At 38.3% G+C, this 20140-nt stretch overlaps 1 protein-coding gene across 1 annotated transcript; it reads right to left on the bottom strand.

Moving 5' to 3' along the window:
• Positions 1–12002: 12002 nt before the first annotated feature.
• On the bottom strand, positions 12003–17106 carry AKAP3 (A-kinase anchoring protein 3). The gene is made up of 3 exons (XM_026046200.1): positions 17014–17106; positions 12996–15137; positions 12003–12158 (listed from the first exon to the last, which is right to left on the bottom strand). Exons 1-3 carry the CDS (start codon positions 17104–17106, stop codon positions 12003–12005), a joined length of 2391 nt encoding a protein of 796 aa, XP_025901985.1.
• Positions 17107–20140: the final 3034 nt, after the last annotated feature.

Below are 20140 nucleotides of genomic sequence, written 5' to 3'. Positions count from 1 at the left end.
TGCTGAGTAGTGTTGAATCTTGTAAATCTTGTTCTTTTTGAAATAGTATAGATTCAGAATGGTTCTATTTTACTGTCTGGGAGAGAGGGAATAGTATCCTCATTGTTCTGAAAAGCTGCTCGAAAAGCCACATGAATAATGTAAGCTGGGATCTTGCTGTGCATGGCCAGAGCTCTGTATGGCAAGGACTATGATCAGTTCTGCAGTCTCTCCCATTGAGCATGGACATAAATTGAGACCCCCAGTTTGATAGAGCATTTGAGAGAAAATGTTCTTCCTATGATAAATATATACCTAACACAAGAAACAAAACATATTACTTATAAAGGACCTTTCTCTGCCTTTTCACAGTATCTAGTAATCTTGAAATTCCCTTCAGAATTTGGTGCTCTTGAAACTGAGGTGTTGTCTTGGTTGGCCTGCTGGAGAGCAACTTTGCAGAGAGGGACCTGGGACTCCTGGTTGACTCCAAGTTAACCATGAGTCAGCAGTGCCCTCGTGGCCAAGAAGGCCAATGGGATCCTGGCCTGCATCAGGAGGAGTGTTGTCAGCAGGTCGAGGGAGGGGATTCTCCCCCTCTACTCAGCTCTGGTGAGGCCACACCTGGAGTATTGGGGGCAGTTCTGCGCTCCTCAGTGTAAGAGGGATGTGGAGCTTCTAGAGAGGGTCCAGCGGATGGCAACCAAGATGATGAAGGGACTGGAACATCTCTCATACGAGGAGAGACTGGGTGAGTTGAGCCTGTTTTCTCTGGAGAAGAGAAGGTTGACAGGGAATATGATTAACATGTATAAGTACATGAAGGGGGAATGTAGGGAGGAAGGGGCCAAGCTCTTCTCAGTGGTGGCCAGTGACAGGATATTGAGTAATGGGTGCAAGTTGAAACACAGGAAGTTGCATCTGCATATGAGGAGGAACTTCTTTACTGTGAGGGTGACAGAGCCCTGGAACAGGCTGCCCAAGGAGGTTGTTGAGTCTCCTTCTCTGGAGATCTTCAAAACTCGCCTGAATGCCACCCTGTACCACGTGCTCTAGGTGTCCCTGCTTGAGCAGGGGGGTTGGACTAGATGATCCCTAGAGGTCCCTTCCAAACTTAACCATTCCGTGATTCTTTCAGAGATCTTACTGTTATCGTATGAGATTGAGTGCTTTTCCCCAAACTGGCAACTATTTGTTGGAAAATAGCTCTATAGTTACATTATTTTAGAATTGCTGCAGTAGAGCAGAGAATGCTTAGTTTCAGACAGTGAATATTCCTGTTCAAGCTCTGATGTTTTGTGATATGTTCCATGTGATGACAATAACACTTTTAATATCAGGTAGGAAAACCTGTGTCATCCTTTTACTGAACACAGCATTCCTCTGAAAAACTCAGTGATTTTTAGAATAGGCAAAGAAAAGTAATGTCTCTGAAATTGTTTAAATTTTATAAATGGATTTTTTGATTGTTTGTTTGTTTTTCTATCCCAGCATTCTATACATCAATGCCATCACTTTCTTTGCTGATACTGAATCAGACAGATTGTAAGGCTTAAAATCTCTGTCCTTCTCTTCGCTGAACTCTCATGGGCTTTTATTGCAATTCTGTTTAATCACTCATTGAAGAAGTTCTGTCATGCCTGCTGCTTTATTTGTTGTTGAAATTGGTATGGTTAGGATATCAATAATTTCATCTGTGGGTCCTTGCATCCTTTGCATCTATAAACATAACAAATATTCCCAGGTTGACTAGTGCAGCTTCTTTTTTTTTTTTTTTTTTTTTTTTTTTTTTTTTTTTTTTTTTTTTTTTTTTTTTTTTTTTTTTTTTGCCTTTGTCATGGAATGCAAAACAGGTTTATATTGCTCTAATGAGATTCAGTTTAAAAAGTCTGAGTAATTTGAAACAGTTGTACATGTGCATCTCAGCTGGGTTGAGACCTTAATAATTGCTTGAAGTTCTGGATTCTGCTGATCATTAACCCCATATGCATCTGGGGTTGCATCTGGAGATGTTTTTGATACAGGGCTGCTGCTCTTCATTTTTTTCCCAACTCACTGCCGTCCTTATGCTGTGTTCTGGACTAAACACAGTGATTGAAAAGTACTTGTGTTTTGACATCTTTCTGCAGTTACGAAACCTACCTGGCAGTTGTGAGGCTGGCACACAAGGGCTGTAAGTGAAGCAGGTGTGACCTTAGGTTTCAGGGTGCAGGCAAGTCCACTAATATCTGTGCAACCTGATACCTTGATCTGTGCACAGACAAAGCAGGTGCATAGTCCAAGATCTGCCCAAATACCTGTTTTGCATGGGCATCAAGTGCACCTTGCTATATTTTCTTAAAAAATACCTAGTGTTTAAAGACAGGAACTGATTCTGAAACATTACTGAGATGAAGACAAAATCTCAGATAATTAAAAAATCTTCTATAGAGTTTGGTGCTGAGACTGAGAAGATTAAGAATAGTGATGGTATTGATTACTTTTGCACTAGTGACACAAGGTTTTGTATGGTTTGAAATATAATAACAGTTTAAGATAAGTCAAATCCTAATGATAGGTGTTCCAGAAATTAAACCCTAAGTCTTTGCATCTGTTATAATTGGAGAACTTTTGGAGAACTAATTGAATAATATAATTGGAGAACTAATTGAATCCCCATAATAATAAGAGATACAGTATTTTTTTTTTCATGCAGATCCAAAGGGAAATTGGATCCCCTTGTGGTTCAAATGCAGTTTTAAAGTGACAGTGGAAACACCAAAATGAAGTGAATTCACCAAGGTATTTATGTGATCTTGGTGACAGAAGCTTTCTCCTATAGATGATCCGAGTGTGGGTCTGTTTGATGTTCTGCCCTGACTTGAACAGCAGTGACTGATGATGCTTGTTGCCAATTTGAATTTCAAGAACTTTTAAAATGAGGCATAATATTTGTATGTTTTGAAAAGGTAAAAGAATTTTTGTTTCTGGAGCTGAATCTTCTTTCTGATGCAAGTATATACCCAGATTTAGGATTCCATATTAAACTTAAACTGTGAAACTGGACAATCCACATCCAAAATGCTGTTTCAACAATATTTTTACTGTTGCTCTTACACATTTTAAAACATCAAACTATTCACTAACAGTTGACAAAATCCAACACTAACAATTTAAAACAGGTGACATACCTACTAAAATTCAAATTTATGCACTGTGAATAGTTCTCTGCAATGGGACAATGATGGCACATGCTAGTTATCAAGAAAATACTCTGGCATGCAATTTGTGGAGTCATTTCATCAGTGCACTCTGAACTTCTGTACAATACCTCCTCCAGCCTTGCCTTCAATGCACTGTGGAGTGCATTGTGCTGAGAAATCTCCTGCCCTGAGACAGATGGAGTGATGATGTCATTGGGTATTGCCATTTCTACTTCCTATGAACATTTGCTTTATTCTTACATCCCAGCTCTTTCCTGACATGTTTTAGACTAGAGACATTTTTCTCTTGGAGGAGAGCTGAAAAGGAATCATTCCTTTTGATTTTAGACAGGATCTGGCAAATGAGTTCTTGCTCCTAGTCAAAAAAAAAAAAAAAAAAAAAAAGGGCACAGAATCTGTGTTTAGCAAAGTAATTTGCATAAGCTGTACACTTGGTTCTTAGAGCTGGAACAGTTCTAATCTATGACAAATTCCTCTGTCTGGGCTGTCTTCCAAAACTATTTTCATCTACCCTGGCAAGAGAACTGACTCTGCATTCTGCAGTAATTAACAGCCTTCAGAAGAAGGGCCCCAGTAGAAACGCTGACACACTTTGTACATACTTTATTTGTAAAAGGGGACACTAAGTCTATTTGATGGCGTCTCCTGCTCTGTCCTGCCATGCAAAATTTTAAAGAGGGAAACAAAATGGCTATAGTTATGTCTTACTAAGGATCTGAGTTACTAAAACATGGCAATCTTTCCATTAAAATAGTGCTATATTGAGAATGTATTGCCTTTGAATAACATAAATAAGCAGCTAAAGACTAAAGCTATGGCAGGTCCTCAGTGAACATAAAGTGACATTCACAACTTTAATGAAGCATAATAGCTTAATGTCGCTGAGGAACTCTCTCTCTAAATGTCTTCCTTTTGGAAATAGCAGAGTATAGAACCAATGTCTCTTTTACAAACAGGAGGCTGCTGAGAAGGAAAGAACAGCTGTCTTGATAACTCTGTAGATTTCTTTCAGCAGATCTACCTAGGCCAATGAAAAAGCTTTCTGTACTAGATTCATAAAAGGATTCATATCCTTTAGGCATTCAAAACATCCAATTCAGAGTCCTTGTTCCAGTGAGGTGCCCTAAAAAAATATGTGTGAAGAGTCAGGCATCTGAAAGCATGATATCCTCAAGAAAAAAATGAGGAGACATCTCAATAGTCACTACTAAATGGGAAATGGAATAATTTAGGATCTGAAGGGATCGCTATTTAGGGTAGCCACTTGTGTCCCCTTAAGGGGCTTATATGGGGCAAGACTGTTCTTGTTTACAAAATACATCTTCAAGTGCAAGGTTCAGAGGCAGTTCACTCTCTACTTGCTGTAGATGAGGGATTGAACCGTGGTTTCCATCTTTTAGCTTAACTGAGCTATCTGGGGGAAGGATGGCTCCTTGGTCTAATCTTTTGAAACCGGTCACTTCAGTATTCACATTCATGCTTTAGAAATGTGATTATACAACTACTCAGACTGAAGAGGGATCCTGGAGTTGGATCATTTTGTAAGAATGCCCAGCACTGAGAGAAGGAAAGAAATTATTTTGGTGGTTTTTGTGTACCTTGCTTCACTTAGGAGGTATGCTCTGAAAACTGAAATCTAAAAAAATCTGAAATCTTATCTGAAAGATTAGATGCAATCCTACAGCTGAACTAGATAGAGACCTCCTGTAAAGGATAACCACTTTTAAATAAGTTTTGGTGTATTCACCCTGGTCAGAGTATGGAGCGATATATATTTTCCCATCAGGTTTTCAGGTTTTTAATGAATTGTGTGGGGGAAAGGACCATTTAGACATCTGTATAATATTTGAAGAATTTAAAGAATATATTCAAGCTTTTCATCTTACTCTTTTGCCAGGAGTGTGGAAAGCAAAATTAAGTGGAAGAACAGGAGGATTTCTTTCACAGGCTTTTCTGAAATATTTAACTCCTCCACGTGCTCTACACTGCAGCCCTCACTAAACAATGACACTGTGAAAAACTGCACTGATAATCTAGCAAAGAAAGTAGAAAATATAATCAACAATCTCTGTAAGGAGTTACCTTAGGGTGAGTAAATTTCAGGACAATTTTCCATGAATCTTGAATGTGAAGTTTCTGCAAGCAGAAATTCACCAGTACTTTTCCTCCTTCTGCAGTACAGAGGACAATTCAGTCTTTTTTTCTCTCCTCCTCCCAAAAAAGTACTGACTATACTATCTACAAAAGTACTGACACTAGGCATGTGCTTGCAAATGAAAAGTATCATGAATGCTTACACGACCCTGTATGGAGCCTCATGCTCCATCACTGGGAAACAAATTGTTCACTGAAATGTGGCTGGCCTGGGTGTTCTACATACCAAGTAGATGCAAGCAGAATGCCATAGGGAAATAAGAAACATATTGTATGTGATTTAAAATGCTTACAGCTATGGAATATCCTTCTGAAAGTCTAGTGAATATCTCTAACACATATGCAGTTGAAATATTTTGTGCCTCAGAATATAAAACCACAGAACTGGAGACAATCTCTAAACCACAGAGCAAATCTACTGACAGCAGAATCTATAATCATACTGGGGCAGCATTTTGCTAGTTCTTGCTTAATTTTATTCCTTCTATTTCCTACTATCCCAACCTACTATTGAGGGAAGGTTTCGATATGATCCCAAGAGCAAGATTAAGAAACAAACAAGGTCAAAGGCCATACAACCTTGTAAGCTCTATTCTCATAATTGCGATAGAACAAAGAGGAGAAAAGGGGGAAAAAAAGATAAGCAAAAGAGAGAGATGCAGCAAGATTATAGTTACCACCACCACCAGTCCAGCTACATTTTGTCAGTTCCACCTCAGTGCGGTGATGATCTCTTGAAGGAGAAGAGATCGCTTCCAGTGCAGGTGATGATCTCTTGAGAGAGTTCAGAACAAGAGGAAGAAGAAGCCATTCACTTGGTGCGTAAGTGAAGAAGTCTCTCAGTGCAGATGAAAAAGAAGGAGGCCTCTCTCAACGGAGGAAAACATAGTCCTTTTATCCCAGTCCTTGAAGAGTCTGCCCACCTGAAGATTTCTGGTATGAGTTGTCCTACGTGCTGTATGCTCTGGTGCTCCTCCTCCTCCCAGCTTGAGTGCCTGAGCCACTTGGCAGGCACTGCTGAGTATTGTTAGCCCAAAAAGTTGTGGATCCTTGAAATGATATCATAGTCTTCCTGGAGAGAGGATGCTGCAGTCAAGAAGTGTGAATACTGGGGCAACAACATTGAGATAAGTACATCAACCAAGAATGCCATTGTTTGGGTCTTGAGTTGATATCCCAGTCTTCCAAGGTAAAGAATGCAGCAACAAGGCAATAATGTCAAGGCAAACACAGTCCAAAGCCATCTGTTAGAACTACTCAGATCAGCTTGTGCTCTGGGTTCCTTCCTTCCTTCCTTCCTTCCTTCCTTCCTTCCTTCCTTCCTTCCTTCCTTCCTTCCTTCCTTCCTTCCTTCCTTCCTTCCTTCCTTCCTTCNCTTCCTTCCTTCCTTCCTTCCTTCCTTCCTTCCTTCCTTCCTTCCTTCCTTCCTTCCTTCCTTCCTTCCTTCCTTCCTTCCTTCCTTCCTTCCCAGCCCAGACTGACCAAATTGCCATTTATAAATTTAACATCCTTGTATCAGAACTGAAAAAGACCATTTTAAAAGGCACGTAGTCCAAGCTACTAATATCGTCTTTAAAATACAGGCAGGAAAACCTCTCAGATCTGGTCTTGTAAAGCGTTTCTCTGCATAGAGCTTCCTGGCTATTCCAGAATATGAAAAAGAGAAAATAGACCCTGCAGAGGTCTCACCAAAAGCTTAGGCAATGAAGACACAAATGCAAGGGGGAAGAGGTGAAGAAGATAATTTTATTCCTTGTTCTCAAAGTGAAATATAATTTTCAATTAATTTATTCTACAGATGATTTGTTTTCTGTTTCTCTGGTAGGTGGAGGGAGACCTGCATTTAGCACTGTATTGAGAGGTAGTGGTCAGGGTTAAGTGGGTCAAGTTCAGGGACTTTCTATCCATGCTGCTCTCTGTAGCAAGTACTCAAAGTGTCTACTCTGTGGTTAAGCAAGATGAACTCAAGACATGTGAACAGTAGAGATTATATTGTTATATTTTACCCATATCTTAGAGATTATATTGTTATATTTTACCCATATCTTATCAGCCTTACATAAACAAGCTACAACCAATCTTAATGAGCAAAAAGCATTCATGATGTCGTTCAGGGAGAGATAAAAGCTTTTGAGGATGCTTGAAAATTGGTGGACTGGTTTAGGCTTGAGAAGAGGCTCATCCCTGCACATATAGAACACCTACTGTATCAAGATATTGGAGCAAAAGCAGATGGGAGTTTCAGATTCAGCATAGCCCATTTTTATTCAAATCACAGGAAATGCCTCAACCTCAGGACCATGTTTAGGGAAAAAGCATGGGAATACAGCCAAATAATCATGAAAAAGCTCTTCCCACACATCTCTGTCTTGTTCCAAGCATGGGTAGATATCAAGCTTTCCAAGCTTTTCTGTTTTCCAGAAACAAAATATGTGCTTTCACACATAAAGAAAAGAAGAGGAATAACATATAACAGATGGGGATTAGGCTGACATGAAGTTGAGAAGGTAAAACACTAATTTACATGTCTGCCAGTGTCTTTGGCAAAGTCATTTTGCTTCTCTCTTCATGCTCACTCAGATTTAAAACTCCTCAGGATGGGAATGGTCTTAGTTTAACCTGTTGGTGCTGCAACAATCCAAATAATGTTATATAAAAACACATTATAAGAAACAACCAAACAAAAAACTGGAGATGTGTAGATGAGAAGGGAAAGAGATATGGGTGAAAGAATGTGAAAGAGGAAGACGGATAGGGAGAAAGAATGACTTAAAATGAAAAAGTGAAATAGGACTAAATGAATATGAGAAATTGAAAGCAAATGCCTATAATTCTGAGATGGGGTGATGCACATGGTTTACATTCTACTCTCCTTGTAAAAAAATGGAAAGACTTGTGAAACTGATCCAAAGGGAGAAAAGTGCAAAGCAGCTAAGCAAAATTGACACTTGATGCCAGTATGAGCACCAGTGCTAATACCATCCTGCTCTTCACCAACTCTCTGCCAACTCTCTCTCTCTGTGAAATCTTAGATAGCATTTTAGTAATTTGAATGGATAAGATACTGGAAGGCAGTGGAATCTCTCTTTAAAGATCCAGCGCAGGTGTAAACCCATACTAATATGCCATTATTTATTAGTCCTTGAAGGTCGTCTTCAACTTGTGCTAACATAATCCTTCTAAAACCTTCTGGTGTCTGGGGCTTGATTCTTTTCTGGCAATACAGAGGTGCTAAATATTTATGGACAGAGATAAAAATAAAATACAATTTACAGCCTCTTTATATGAGTCTTTAGCTTTAGTTGTAACTCAGATAAAAAGGTCACAAGTGACAGCTAAATAGCTTTGAATATTGTAATATAGTATGACCCTAAAGGAGATAACTCGGCCTAATGCTTTTTGACATTGATGGAAAGACTTTTTGTCTCTCACAGATGTACTGAATACATCTCCAAGAAACTGGATGAAACTTAACCAAGGCCCAAATTTACTAGAATTTAGTAACCATCAGGGGATAGTCAATGAGAATGAGAGTCAATTAAGTGAAAAGGCAGTTGCAGTAGCATGCTTTGTGACCAATAAACTTGTTATTCTTGAGAGGGGCCTGCAGCCATAAACCCATGAAGGAAATATTGCCCAGGAAAGAAATTGCCAGGAGGTAATAATAAACTTACCAGACCAAGTGAGGCTCCCAACAAAGGAGCTCAAGTTACACAAATGTCAATCTGTTTCTGTATTAACTAAGTTTAGCAAGGTTTCTTACCCAAAGTCAATGAGCCTGTCAGTTGACTCCTCTCTTCTACTAAACTAAGGATTTTAAAATAAAAGTCCAAGAATTGGCCTCCAAGTACACCACCAAGTACAGCTGAGACTTTTAGCAATCTTCTCTCTTTGTGTCTCATGTGAAACTTTTCCTAAGGTGTCTTTGTGTGGCTATTAGTTACTGTACTTGCTGCACTGTCACACTGTCATAAGTTTTATGATGGCAAGTGAAAGTGTTTCCTTAAGATGTCTTCTGAGAACCTCTTTAGTTATGGATCATTCTCTAACTACACATGGGAGGAAAAAAAAAAGTAATAATGAGATTTGTAAGGAGCTGATTTCTTTCCATTTTCCCTGAAAATGACCTAAACGGAATAGATCATTTACTGATGTCTCCTGTAAATGCATCCTCTGTGCCTACAAACAGAAACAACTTTCAGCCAACATATTAAACTTGGACAGGTGTATAGCAATAATTTAAAGCCCTTTGTGTACAAAGTAATGATTAATAACAAAGGCATATGAGGAACTGCAAATAAGAGTATAAAAAATGACATACAAGAATTGGAAATATGAGCTTAAAATAAAACAAGATTCAGCTTGGAATATTGCATGTTAACATATTCAGGGAAATGTAATCTGAGATAATATCCTCAATGGGAAAAAGAAATCTGGAAATCATTTATGTTTCAAAGGAGTCTTATGGCTGATTGAGAACAATAAAATAGATTGATATGTTTAGAGTTCCACTGTAATGAAAGCAGCTCATCTGGGACTTTCAAACTCAAGTTTGTTGCTGCTGTAACTGAGGCTGGAGGCCCATTAATAAATCCCTCAAGACTCAGCAGTCTTCTACAAGCTGATTTATACTTTTTTTGAAAATACGTCTGGAAGTGTTTACAAATTCATGGTATTTTAAACTGATCACCTGCCCTGGAAAAAACTGTGCTTTTGAGTCGATGATACTACACCTGGAGACAGTTAGCTCTAGCAATATGGTCTGATGAAGATCTGATTGATCACTGTTTTCAATTGAGTGGATAAGGCAAATTCCTCCCTCCAATTTATGTATAATAAGGAAGTCATGAGTCCAGATTCACCGACATTAGCAGACATAGATATTGCTTCTGTTGGCTTCTGTTGTAATTTGAAAGGGGGCGGTGGCGGGGGCAGGTGCTAATTTGGTAAGAGATGAATCCCTTTGCATTCCAGCTAATCCTTGGAGGTAAGACTAACATGATGGCTGGACTCCTTGTTTGTAGGAATATCAAATACTGTGGAAGCTACAGACCCAACTCGCACGGTACCGGGTTCAAAAACAGTTTGTTGACTATTGGTCTGATTGCCTTCAAAATGAGTCCAGCTCACGAACAGTATGATCAACTATAGGCCACACTCTGGCAGTACCAGATACACAAACAGTCTGTTGATTGTAGGTCCAATTGCCTTCAGAACAATGAATTGAGTTCTATGGTCGACTATAGTATGATCAGCTCCTGGCGGACGGGCAGATTGTGTCCCTAGGAAACCATGGAGGAGCAGTCCATGTGTACCAAACAATCCTAGAAGTGGCAATCGTGTGTCACCCCAAGCAAGCTTCTGTAATGCTAAAACGTCTCTTAGCCTAGCTTTTCTGTAAGTTCCCCTTTTCAAGCAATTATTCTACAGCTACTGGCACATAATTGCCAGTAGAAACTCAGGAAAGGAGTTTCAAATTTCTTAAAATAATCTAGAGTAAAAAAGGCAACCAGATAGGGAAGAATTTTGATGATGCCATAAATCATATAAATAAATAAATAAATAAAAATAAAAACTACATAAATTGACAAAGGCTTTTTCAATTCTAACAATATATTAGACATAGTCTCCTTCTTCTGCCTTGGATCTCTGATGCAGGTGGATCTAAAGCCATTTAGGAAAACTGGCCTAATAGGGCAACCATTTTGATCTCCAGACCTTTGATTATCCAGAAACTTTAAAATGTGAGTAGTCAGGACAGACAGACATACTTCTCTCCACCCTGTGTGCTGTTGGCAGAGCAATTTTGTCATGTTGAAAAACAAAATGTTAATTCCAGAAGCATTTATTTCCTTGAAGTATTGGAGCAATAATTTTATGTCTTCTTTAACACAGCTTTCCATTTTGTCAGTAGTAAGCACATTTTACTATTTTCGGAAATAATTTGTATCAGTTGATGGCAGTAATAGGAATTTCTGTTTACTCTGTGGGAGATCTACAGACTCTCATGGCACATCTATTTATACTTCCATGCAGGAGTAAGACGTACCCTTAGCAGACAAAAAAGATTTGCATGATTCTCTTGGCTTCCAATGCTCACTTTATGATCGTCTTTTCCCCCTCTAGCTATTCTAATTGGATGTTCCCACTGGTTCTTGAGAGTTTTTATTTATAGGCATTTATAGGCAGTTATAGGCAGTTATCCTATAAATGGAGAAAGAAACAAACAGTATCATGTTCAGTATTTGGCAGAAGAGAACCAAACCTGGCGACCATTCATTCAGTATCCAGATGGCTTCAAGTATATTTTAAATTCTAGGCAAGGGACTTAGGTCTCTCTGTATCAGGACAAACTAGACTTCAGGAAAGACAGGAGCTCTGTGGTGTATGCAGCACAAATTTGCCTTGTAGAGACAGATAAAGGGAGTTTACAACCAAAAGTTTTCAGACAGATTTCAAGTGATATTTTGTATGCTCTTTTTTTTTTTTAATTCATATGCTTGCTCAGCAGGAGTAGTACAATTAATATCAGCTCCTCCAAATCACTGGTGGATAAATGAGTCTGAAATGATGGTGGTCTGCTAGGTGCTTGGCTGGTATCAAAATTCTGTGCTTGGTTGGCCAGCATCATGCTGCTGGTGAGGATGTGAGGGGCAATGGCTCTGCTCACAGGTTATTAAGCAGCCAGTCCAGGACTGGCAACCGATCAGCATTCCCTAGAGCCTCACTAGACTGCCTTTCCTTCTCATATTTCAGCATTGCTTGTATAATTTCTCCAACTTTGTATCCCTTCTCCACTGCTATTGATGACAGTTTCTGAAGCTGTGAAAAAACAAAAACACAACAAAATGCAAGTGTGATACATCAGAAATTCTGCTAAGGTTGAGTATTTTTAAGATGAACTGAGATGTGCTCTGTGTGTGTGTGAGGGAGATGGTGATGTAATAAATTATCTCAGTCAACTACTTCCATTCTCCTTTTTGGAGGTTTATACTCTTTATGGCTGGGCTCTAGGTTTCTGCCACCCTAGAAACAATTACAGTGGGAGAAGATCTGCAGTTTGCTAAGTCATCAGAAAAGGGAAAATGACTTCAAACACAACTCAAGCTTCTGTTCATTATTTAAGTTGAAAAAAAATGTATATGTAGAAGGAGTATAGGGTGAAAAGTAATTTTGAATTCTAAATTGTTTTGATATTCAGAATTCATAGCAATTCAGTAGCACAGTTAAAAATTGGAACAATTCATGATCTTTATCATCTTAGTATTCCTTTGTTAAATGGATTTGCTATTAAAAAAATTATGAATATAAAAAAAGCTTTACGTAATACATGTTGAAAGCAAGTGTATTTTTACCTTTAAAATTAAACCTACCAGATCTGTGGAAAAAACAGCTAAAAATTTTAATCACCTTTGTACTGAACTAAAAGTACATATATTGCTTTACATCTCTAATTCCTGCAAGCTTACTATCTTGTAACGAGACAGTAGTGTTCATTTTACCACATTGATATCCTAGGCACTCACTGAAAGAAATGAATATATTAAAAAAATTTCTTGAGAAAGAGATGTTTGTTCTCTGAAAGACAGTAACATTGGGAATTGGGGGAAGATAACAAATACCTGAGCCCAATCACATTCTAATTTCTGCCCCACTTACCTTATCCAGGAATTCTTCATCATCATCCAAGAAGTACAGCACAGGCATGTCTGTCTGAGAGGCAACCATCCACTGCAACAGGGCTCGAACTTGTTTGTTATATACGTTTTCAGAAGGATTCTGATTAATCACCACCACCCTGTGACCTGATACAGTTTCTTCACTAGATCCAACCATAGAGTCTGCAGTTCCTGTGCCCTTTGAGCCTACTGATTCTGTGACATCTTCCCTGCTCCCTGTGTCTGTCGGAGATGACTCAGGGTTGCTGTATTTAGCTACCATAAGACTTAACTTTGTCACTGTATCCACTAGATTGTCAATAAATTGTGCACTGCTCCCATCTTTTCCACTTAGGTCAAGCTGATCAGTAAATATTTTAGTCAGTCCAGACATGGCCTCTTCACAGGATTGCTCGACATCTGAAAGGCTAATATGTCCTTCAGGGCTTTTGCCAGAACTCTGTTTTATTTCATCCATGACTGGATTTCCAGGTTGACCTTCTATTTTGCACACAGTTTCATTTATTAACTTCCGGACGAGCATCAACATAGCACTAGACATGCCATTTTCAGACTTCTGTCTTTCAGTGTCAGACTTCTGTGAGTCTGATTCTTCAGCCTCTTTCAATGAATCCTGACTTTTCTCTGAACCGTGTTGGAAGGTGGGGCCATATGAGGACTCCTCTAACAAAAGCCCAAAGGTAGCAGGACCTGGTTTGCTATTATTGTTACCTTCTGTTTCTTTCTTGTTGGCATTCTCCTGCTGTATTAGATGATACTGTAGCAGCAATAATGCAGTTACAATCAAGCGCTCTGCCCATGAATCTGATGAGCTGTCATCAACATCCTGAGTTTCTGAACCCCAGGGCATGTTGTCTGGTGATCCTGTTCTGGTTTCCCTTCCTGGTTGTGATTTTGAGCACTGGCTGCACTGTTTCTGGTTTTCATGCCAGAGGGTGAGCCCTTGCTTAAGGATGTGGTTACCCACGACTTCTGCACAGGTCATTTCTTTTGAAAATGTTTCAGATTTTGTTGCTGCAAACCTCAAGTTCTGAGCCCTTGCATCTGCTGTTCTTGAACCTGTCTTCATAGATGCATAAGATAGACTCTGAGATCTATCTCCTCCAGGTTTTTGCACTATTAAGCTAGAATGTAAATGATTCAACATTGCTTGTACAATTTCTGCAGTCTTACGACTTCCAACTGTGAACAGAGTCTGCTTCACTGAAGAAGCAAAATCTGTATTAGTCAAAAGTTTGCCTGTTACATCGTGTAAGTTTTTCATACAGGAGTCAATGAAGTCTGAAACTACTGCCTTCGAGTGCTTCAGTAAAACATTTTTCAGCACAATACAAGCTATATTTGAGTCATTTGCCTGACCTTTCATGGTTTTCATAACTGAGACCATCATGTCTGAAACCACATTATTGGCATAATTTAGTATCCCTTTGCTTAAAGTATTTGTAAATTCATCTTGGCCAAACTGTTTTCCATGATTGCATTTTTTGTTTTCCTGGACAGGCTCATTTCTATTGGAAGACTGTCTTATTTCTTTATAAAAAAATGCTTTCTTGGAAGGTGGATTCTCTTCAAATTTAGTTTCTTTCATATTGACGTTCTTTGATGGATTATTTTTATCTTCGTTTGTACCTACTCCAACAGATTTATGGCCAGGTTCCCCAAGAAGAGCAAAATGTGTCTTGTGTATACATGAGTCAGGACCATCTGACTTTTCATTGATCTCTTTATGTGCCATTGCAATGACAAGGTTAGAGAGTTTGTCAGCATAAAAGGAAACTTCATCTAGCTCCTGATTGCCTTCTATAGTATTAGCCTGATCATCTGTGTCCTTTGGCTCCTTTGGATTTGAAGTAGCTTTTACCTCAAAATGAAAATCTGGTGATCCAGTGTTGGATCTGACATCCATGCTAATATGTTCACCATACACACTGAATCCTCCTGGTGATATACTATGCTGCCCCCCATCAGATGGTTCTCTTGAGTTTCCATCACCCTTCTGCTGTTCAGCAGTCTTTAGCACATCCTGAATGCTGAGTGCACATCTTTCAAGGTCTTTTCGAAGCCAGCTCAAGATTTTGAGTGGATCAGATGTAACCTGTTTGAAAACTTTTGCTGAATCAGTCTGAGGAATAAACAAAATGGAAATGCATGAAGGTTTGCTACCTAGTTGGCACAAAGGCTCTTCCTATGTGCATGTACCTGATGAAATTCTGACTGGTCTTAGTGATTACAGAAGAATCAGTACATATATTGACATCAGTAGTATGATATCAATGAAACAAAAGGCCTCCATAAATGACAGTAACTATGTAAATAACAAAGAAAAAGCTTGGTGCTTGATACGTTTGCCATTAAGTGACTAAATATTTTCTTAATATTTCTGTGAAGGGGTACTGTTGCTCTGTAAGTGATGACTATAGCTATCCCATATTGTGGATATTACTTATTTTATGTTAGATTAAAAACATAGTCTCTCATCCCCTACCCCTCTGTGCTGTTGTTGCTCCTTATAATCAATGTAGTCAGCCAGCTACTCCTCCTATGTATCTTTCTATAGCAAAAGGGGAGGAGTAACATGTTTACATGGGAAAGAGTGACAGAAAAGTCCCAGAATAGTGAGGGAATTTAGGGACATGTATCTCCATATTATTATTTTCTGAACTTGTTCAGGGACTTAAAATAACATGCGCTTTGGCCTAATGTTGCTCTTGAGTCAGCTTCTTCAGCATTTTACAAAATATATTACAAAAATATATTCAGTGAATCAAATACTAGGGGAAATGTGGGTTTACAGCATGTGGAAACTTCATACATTCACTCCTTGTCATTTAAGAGGTGGAAGTAATTCTAAAGGCAAATTTCTTAATCCCATTACCACTAAACGCCTAAAAAAAGCTTTGGTTTAAGAAGGTTTTGCACAGGGAGAAAAAATTTTACACTTAGCACTAAGGCTAGTGTAAGTTGTGGTAGACTTATTCTTATCTAGATAGGCATGAACTTATTTGGATAGTTGCAGCTCTGCTAGTTAACTGCAGAATGACAAAGGTTTGATTGAAGGAGCTCCCAGTCACCTGCTAGAATTCATGACACATCATACACAGCTTTGCAAGTGCACCATTGTCAGCAGAGTGGCCACAATAGAAACATCAGACGTGCACAGATTACATCTGTGCCACTCCTTATGGCCCAGAAGTTTCAAATCTTTTGGACTGGCATTAAACCTCATTTGGGTTCTTCTGACAGCTCCTAATGGTTGTGTTAGTTGTGCTATAGTTGTGCTAGTTGGGATGATCAATATATATGACATACTTTAGTGGACAGCTGTGCCATCAGCTAGGGATATTCTATCCTGCAGCTGTGCCACAAATGATTCTTTCCTCCTTATAGTTCTTTCTTCTCTTAGAATCTCCCTTATATTTCTATGTCATAAGGTATGGATTTCTGTCATTTGAATATGAACAGATTTTTTTATTTACCCTGGCATACATTAGTGAACACAGGGTAATGAACTGCAATCCTATATGACTCTCCATATTGTCTTCTTATCACTGCTCTTTGAGTGAATCCACTGAATACAGCTCTCTCCTACCCGCTACTTCCTCAGACAGGCTTCTTTCATTCTGCCATTTTCCCCAAAATTTATAAAAGCTCTAAGTACTGCAAGCTGGAGCCTGAACCTAACATAAAGATTCAGTGGAAACAAAATGGTAGAGTTTTTCTTTCTTTTTTTTTTCTTTTTTTTTTTTTTTTTACTTTCTTCTCATTTATTCTTTCTTCTTTCATTTCTACTTGCACATAGACTTTTTTTTTCTCTGCATGTGCTTAATCAAAAAATGTTTCTTTCCTTTTTTTTACTAAAAGGTGTAACTTTCTTAAAATTATTTAAACAGTCTTTTCTTTTTTTTTTTTTTTTTCCTTCTTGGGTAAATTTTGTATGTGCAAATGCATTTGCAAAATAATAATAATAAAAAGCTAACAAACAAAAAACCACTTCTTACTGTCCAATTGTGTTCTTTCTCGCCTCCAGGAGTATAACGATCCATTTTACAGAGCCCTCGCTGGCTCTGCAACCAGTCAATATTTTCAGACATCTCTGAATAAAAAAAAAAAAATCTTAGAATGGCACAGATATGAAAAGAAGTGTTTTTAGTATGTGGTAAATTATGGAAATACTAGGTTTTCAAATTTTTGGTAGAGAAGCCAGGATTTAATCTGATAGTGTTACACTTTGTTTACATTCACGGAACAAAGGGGTTGCTGAATAGATGGGACAGATTCACACTGAAACTGGGATTTTTCACAGGAAATGATACTCTTCTAATAATTTCTTTATGAAATGAAAATAAAAGTATCAAAAATAAATAACACTTTTGTAGGGGCAGCACGAAAATTTTGAAAATTCATGTATCTAAGTATATTACACACAGATTATGAAAGGTATGGAAAGTTCAGGTTTAATGCCTTAATTTTAGAAAATGTCCCCTGATTCTTTTGGAAGTGAGCTGTAATTAAATTGAGTTTTCAAAAATAACTTACTTTCCCTAGAATGCCTGTGAAAGTCTGAAGGGTTGTGATTTTCCTCACAATTTCCAAGAACAACTCCTGTAGGCAGCCATATAAAATCAGAGTCTATAATGGAGAAAAAAATTGTTTCCAGGATATCTTTGAAAGATGGTAATGCTAGCACTCTAATTTCACTAACCTTTAATTATTAAAAGTGTTGCAATGTATTTGAGAACAACATAAATCAAATGCAGCAATATTATCAAAGTTTCAAACCTCATTAGATGCTAAAAGCATAAGTGATTGCCAAAAAAAAAAAAAAAAAAAGGGGAGCAAAACAAGATGTTGTTAAAACTCTCATCAAACACCAGCTGCCTTTCATTCTGTTTTAAACATCTAAGGTATTGATGGTAAGATCCAGGAAGAGAAACACATTTGTATTATTATGCAGCTACATAGTCCACCTCCTTTATTTCTTCTTGTGCTACAAGTTAAGTAGATTGCCATAACACTCTGCTAAGTCGATCTTGCATAACATCAAATAACCTCAAGTAAGGAAAACTGCTACTGAACATTAAACCTCCAAATCTGGAATATCTAAAAGGGCACTGCACTCTGAGAGTGGGTCAGATATACTGAGTGGAGTCCAGGGCAGCGGAAGTTTCAACTACCAGGACAGCTAGTTCTGGCAGGAGGTATGCAGTTGGTGTGCACTGCTTTCCTTGGATTTACAAGTGAAGTAAAGAAGCTACATTAAATCCTAAAGGTGTTGTGGGTATCTCATGTTCCTTCTATACTTTGCACTGAGGTCTGGGAGATATGCTTGCAGTACACCCTTCAGCTTCCTCTCCCTGTGCCACTTTCAGTCTCAGTGATCTAGTCTAACATCTTTTTCATCTGAAGTTGAATTTAGCCTGCTGTAGATTTTAGTTTATTTAAACACAGACTTTTATGTCAATGCTAAAATATTATGTTTGTGTGGGTCATTTTAAGTGGTCCCTCTGTTTTTTCTCAATATTAGTTACTGTTGTATTATGAGAATGAAAATTTGTAGATATGCTAGGACAAATTAGGTTACCATTCTTACAAGAATAAAGGAAACAATGACACTATATACAGTGCACACTATATACGGTGCACAAATACAGGGAAAAAAAAAAGTATTGTAAAAGTTAGAATTCTATATAAACAGAGGAAATTTTAGGATTGAGTTTTTAACTTCAAAAATATACTACTTACATCAAATAAAGTTAACCAATGGCAATAATATCAGTATGTTGTTTTAATATAGTGCTTTTCATTATTACATTTCTAAATGTTTCACAAATGAGGTATTATTATTCCTCTTTATAGTTGGAGAAGCTGAAAACCAAGAAAGTGATGTGGCTTCCAGAAGTCACACAGCTGACCAGCAATAGAACTGAGAAGGCATTCCAGGGTTCCTGAATTCCAGCTTTGTCCTTGGTCCACTGACAATGCTGTAACTCCCTTCTGCCATCTACAGTAAATAGTCTAGCTTCATCTGAATCAAGTTTTTAAGTAGCATCACAGGAAAAAATCTTGTCACACATAGATCTCAATATCATGGATCTATTGTTTTGCACTCAAAAAGGCCTTTGTTCTGGTACTTGGCACAACTTAACTGCTGCAGAAACAGCCAGTTCTTTGGGAAAGTTACATTACATCTTAAAAATAATTTTTAATTTATAGGTATTACCAAATGAAATAGATGAAACACAGCATGTACCTAGCAAAGGTATTTCCTTTTTTTCTTCCATACTGACTGCCTTTCTCCTGAATGCCAGGCTAAGCCTCCTAAACACTTCAGCAGAGAAACACATCAGAAGGTGAAGGTGAAATTTCAAAGGAAGGGGAATCTTCTGCCTGCAGTTCTTCAAAAGCAGGTATCTGCCTGCTGTTCTTCACAGTCTCTTTCACAGAAGTCAGATAAAGAATAAGGGAGACTATGGGTAGGAGAAGGATTCAGAAGCAAATAAACTAAAGCTATGTCATTGTGGTTTCTTAAGCTATAGAGCCATCCGGACAAACTCAAAGGATGGTGAATGAAAATGGAGCCTCCAGTCAGAAATTCATGGTCTCATTTTTCCCTCACATGAATTTAACAATCTCTAATTTACTTGGTTCTGAGTAGCCCCATAAGAAGACTTTGTTTTACCTTTTAAGTCTTGCATGATCAGCATTTGTAAAACAAAGAATTGGAGTTTCCTACCTCAGCAGCATTGGTGTGTTGGTCCCAGAGAGCTTGAATGGATGGTTTTATAACCAAGTTGTTAAGTTTTTCTCACCAGAGAGACTCTGTGGTCTCCCTCTTTTTCTGCTCCACCTGGGAAGCAGTGACATCACAATGCCTCTGGGGACACCGATGTTTGCACAGCAACAGTAAGGAGGGTTCCAGGAGATCAACAGTGCAGGGCCTCCTAGAAACTGAGGCATGCCTTGGCTATATGCACGTGCAAATAGTCTGCCCTTTGTCTGGAATGGGAATGCTGAGAGATGCCAGAAACACTCATGTAGCTTTTACTAAATCCTCACATGTCTTAGATGTTCTCTAACTTTTCTTGGTTTTAAATAACCCACTAATCAGCACTTTAGCATTTTGAA

This window comes from Nothoprocta perdicaria, unplaced genomic scaffold (assembly GCF_003342845.1).
Source record: "Nothoprocta perdicaria isolate Ctin4 unplaced genomic scaffold, notPer1 scaffold_427, whole genome shotgun sequence".
NCBI lineage: Eukaryota > Metazoa > Chordata > Aves > Tinamiformes > Tinamidae > Nothoprocta > Nothoprocta perdicaria.
The sequence above is the reverse complement of the archived record's forward strand: the minus strand, read 5'-3'. Positions and strand labels throughout refer to the sequence as shown.